Source organism: Solanum stenotomum, chromosome 11, assembly GCF_019186545.1.
Source record: "Solanum stenotomum isolate F172 chromosome 11, ASM1918654v1, whole genome shotgun sequence".
Taxonomy (NCBI): domain Eukaryota; kingdom Viridiplantae; phylum Streptophyta; class Magnoliopsida; order Solanales; family Solanaceae; genus Solanum; species Solanum stenotomum.
The window spans coordinates 14,265,038-14,269,121 of NC_064292.1; the positions used below are offsets into that span (position 1 = coordinate 14,265,038).

Genomic DNA, 4,084 nt, shown 5'->3' on the forward strand with positions numbered 1-4,084 from the left:
CAGTAAATCAATTTTGAGAACTTGAACTTCAAGCTCTTTCAAAATCTTTATGGAATAATTAATTTGTGCTAACTTATTGAATATTTTATTTCTTCTCTTCAAAGTAACAAAATGCATCTTCGAAAGATATCTCATCATTTTTTCTTATAGATTCCCCAACAAGGAAAATTAAAAAAGAAAAGAAAGGTATCTATTATTTAAAGATTATCAACTTTAACTAATCATTTATAAATAAATAGGGAAAATTATGCAATTAAGCAAACTTATACTACTTAATTAGTCATTATAGTTATAGTTTGACTGTAATTTTGAATTTCAACGAACTATAATTAAAAATTCAGTCCAAAACTAATTCAAATTTTACCAAAATAATCTCAAATTTAATATTACTAGTCTCTTCGACGTTCCAGTTCTTTTGAGAAATCACCAATTCAAAATGAAATTCGTTTTCAGCAAATCAATTTTGAGATCTTGACATTCAAGCTCTTACAAAATCTTTATGGAATAACCTCCATGAGGTACGGTGTGCATACATTTTGTCCTCTCCAGATCCTACTTGTGATGTCGCGCAATTTTAAAGTTATGCCTTGAGCATAACTTGTGTGATTCAATTTTAAATTCTTGTCTTGCAGTTAGTAGAGAATATATACTTTTCTTTACTCTATCATCTTTCTACTTTAAGACTTTTTCCCCTGTCGGATTGTTTTTAAGCTTTAAATACTGAATTCCATGTTAACAATATTATCAAACCCTCAACATTAATTCCATACACACTTTACCTTTTACAAATTAAAAATATTAATTTCCATACACCTCTTTTTTTTCAATAAAAAATATGGCTGATGCCTTTGTATCATTTGCAGTACAAAAATTGGGTGATTTCCTCATACACGAAGTTTCTCTGCGTAAAAGTCTCAGAGATGAAATCAGATGGCTGAGAAATGAGCTACTCTTCATGCAGTCATTCCTAATAGATGCAGAACAAAAACAAAGTGGAGATCAAAGAATTCAACAATGGGTGTTTGAGATCAACTCTATTGCTAATGACGCTGTTGCTATACTCGAGACTTACAACTTTGAGGCTGGTAAAGGTGCTAGTCGTCTCAAGGTTTGCGCTTGCATCTGTTGGAAGGAAAAGAAATACTACAGTGTCGCCAAGGAGATTCAATCACTCAAGCAACAAATCATTGATATCTCTCGCAAACGAGAGACATATGGTATTACAAATATCAATAATAATAATGCAGGAGAAGGTACAAGTAATCAGGTTACAACATTGAGGAGAACTACCTCATATGTGGATGACCAGGATTACACTTTTGTTGGCTTTCAGGATGCTGTACAAACATTGCTAGCTCAACTTCTCAAATCAGAGCCTCGTAGAAAGGTCGTCTCCATTTATGGAAAGGGCGGATTGGGCAAGACTAATCTTGCGAGAAAACTCTACACCAGTCCTAATATAGCCTCTAGCTTCCCTACACGCGCCTGGATATGTGTTTCTCAAGACTACAACACAATGGATCTTCTTAAGACTATCATAAAATCCATCCAAGGTTGCACCAACGAAACTCTAAATTTGTTGGAAAGGATGACAGAAGGAGATCTAGAAATTTATCTTCGTGATCTATTAAAAGAACGCAAATACCTTGTGGTGGTTGATGATGTATGGCAGTATGAAGCATGGGAGAGTTTGAAAAGAGCATTCCCGGATAGCAAGAATGGTAGCAGAGTCATTATTACCACGCGCAAAGAGAATGTTGCTGAAAGAGCAGACGACAGAGGTTTTGTTCATAAACTTCGTTTCCTAAGTCAAGAAGAAAGTTGGGATCTCTTTCGTAGGAAACTACTTGATGTTCGAGCAATGGTTCCAGAAATGGAAAGTCTAGCTAAGGAAATGGTGGAAAACTGTAGGGGCTTACCTCTTGCAATTGTTGTATTGAGCGGACTACTTTCGCATAAAAAAGGGCTAAACGAATGGCAAAAGGTGAAAGACTGCCTTTGGAAGGACATTGAAGAAGACTCTTTTCATGAAATCTCCTCCATACTATCATTAAGCTACAACGATTTGTCAGCTACGCTGAAGAAGTGTTTTTTGTACTTTGGTATTTTTCCAGAAGATCAAGTGGTCGAGGCTGATAACATAATACGGTTGTGGATGGCAGAGGGTTTCATCGTACCAAGAGGAGAAGAAAGAATGGAGGATGTCGCTGAAGGCTTCTTGAATGAACTGATAAGTCGAAGCTTGGTTCAAGTGGCTCAAACATTTTGGGAAAGAGTTACTGAATGTAGGGTTCATGATTTACTTCGTGATCTTGCGATACAAAAGGCATTGGAGGTAAACTTCTTTGATATTTATGATCCAAGAAAGCACTCCATATCTTCTTCATGTATCAGACATGCTATTCATAGTCAAGGAGAAAGGTACCTGTCACTTGATCTTTCTAACTTAAAGTTGAGGTCAATTATGTTCTTCAATCGGGATTTTTGTAATGTGTTCCAACATATAGATGTGTTTCGACATCTGTATGTGTTGTACTTGGATATTAAAGAAGGTGGTGTTATACCTGATGCCATAGGGAGTTTGTACCACCTCAAGTTGTTAAGCTTGAGAGGTATTGATAATCTTCCCTCCTCCATTGGCAACCTCAAGAATTTACAGACACTTGTCATTGTCAATGAGGACGGATCATTTTGCCAACTACCCCCCAATACAGCTAACCTAATAAATCTAAGACATTTAGTTGCTCCGTATTCAGAGCCTCTGGTACGTATAAGCAAACTCACTAGTCTTCAAGTTGTTGATGGTGTTGCTTGTGATCAGTGGAAAGATGTTGACCCTGTTGATTTAGTCAATCTTCGAGAATTAAGTATGCATTATATTAACAAATCTTACTCCCTAAAGAACATTAGCAGCTTGAAAAACCTTAGCACTCTCAGATTGTCGGGTGAGTATGGCAACTCATCTCCATTCCCATCCCTTGAATTTGTTAATTGTTGTGAAAAGCTCCAGAAATTGTGGTTAGATGGGGGAGTAGAGAAACTGCCTGTGTTTCCAAATTCCATCACAATGATGGTTTTTATAGACTCAAAACTCATGGAAGATCCAATGCCTATTTTGGGAATGTTGCCAAACCTAAGGAATCTCGAATTATTAGTAGGAGCTTATGAAGGAAAAGAAATAATGTGCAGTGATAACAGTTTCAGTCAACTAGAGTTCCTTCGTCTTTATGATCTTGAGAATCTAGAAACATGGCATTTAGCCACAAGTGCCATGCCTCTCATTAAAAGTCTTGCTATCAGTCGCTGTCCAAAGCTGAAGGAGATTCCAGAGAAAATGAAAGACGTGAAACGTATTTCATAATAGGAAAGGTAAATATACAAACTAAACAAATTTCAATCCTACATAACTTTCTTTATTTTTTCTTTTATATAAAAATAATATTTGTGTTAAATCAACAGAGAAGAAGCTGTCACTTGAAGACATTCACCTTCATCAACTTGGCTTAAACAAGCATCAATCAAGTTGGATTATTTCAACATTCTGTTTTTTCTTATGTTTTGGTTTTTCAATGTTTAATTTCTTTCTGTTTTATTGCTTTTGTTAGTGTGTGGAAACATGTGTTGGAAGACAACTTTTTTTTAAAAAAAATTTTGTGATGATTTAATTAACGAAAAAAGGGTTAAAAATATTCTTAAATTATGTGAAAAGAACAAAAAAATGTCCTTAGTTGATAATTTGGTCCAAAAATATCATTGTCTTCAATAGTTTGAATAAGAATGCGCTTATTGTTACTTAATAAGACAAAATTGTCTTTTTTCAATTAAATATTTTTTTTTTGTTTTTTTTTTAAACACGTTCTTTTCCTAATAATGAATTTTTTTCAGTGGAAAAATACTTATCCTACTTCAATTTATAAAAAATTATTAAGAAATAAAAATGTATTCTATATTATTAGAAAGTTTTTATCGTTATCTAAATAAAAATTAATGACGGGGTTACTATGAGGGCATATAATAAAAGAAGAGAACTCGCTTAGTGTGCAGTGGAATAACAACTATGAGGGCATATAATGTATTCTATACT

The 4,084-nt window shown here is 34.3% G+C and overlaps 1 protein-coding gene across 1 annotated transcript; it reads left to right on the forward strand.

The window, feature by feature from the left end:
• The first annotated feature begins 835 nt into the window (after positions 1-835).
• On the forward strand, positions 836-3,578 carry LOC125845573 (disease resistance protein RPP13-like). Its single transcript, XM_049525107.1, has 2 exons — positions 836-3,369; positions 3,460-3,578. Exon 1 carries the CDS (start codon positions 836-838, stop codon positions 3,359-3,361), a length of 2,526 nt encoding a protein of 841 aa, XP_049381064.1. The 3' UTR covers positions 3,362-3,369; positions 3,460-3,578.
• Positions 3,579-4,084: the final 506 nt, after the last annotated feature.

Excerpts from the sequence above, each read along its gene's own strand:
- LOC125845573 (XM_049525107.1), top strand. The coding sequence starts at position 836 with ATGGCTGATGCCTTTGTATCATTTGCAGTACAAAAATTGGGTGATTTC.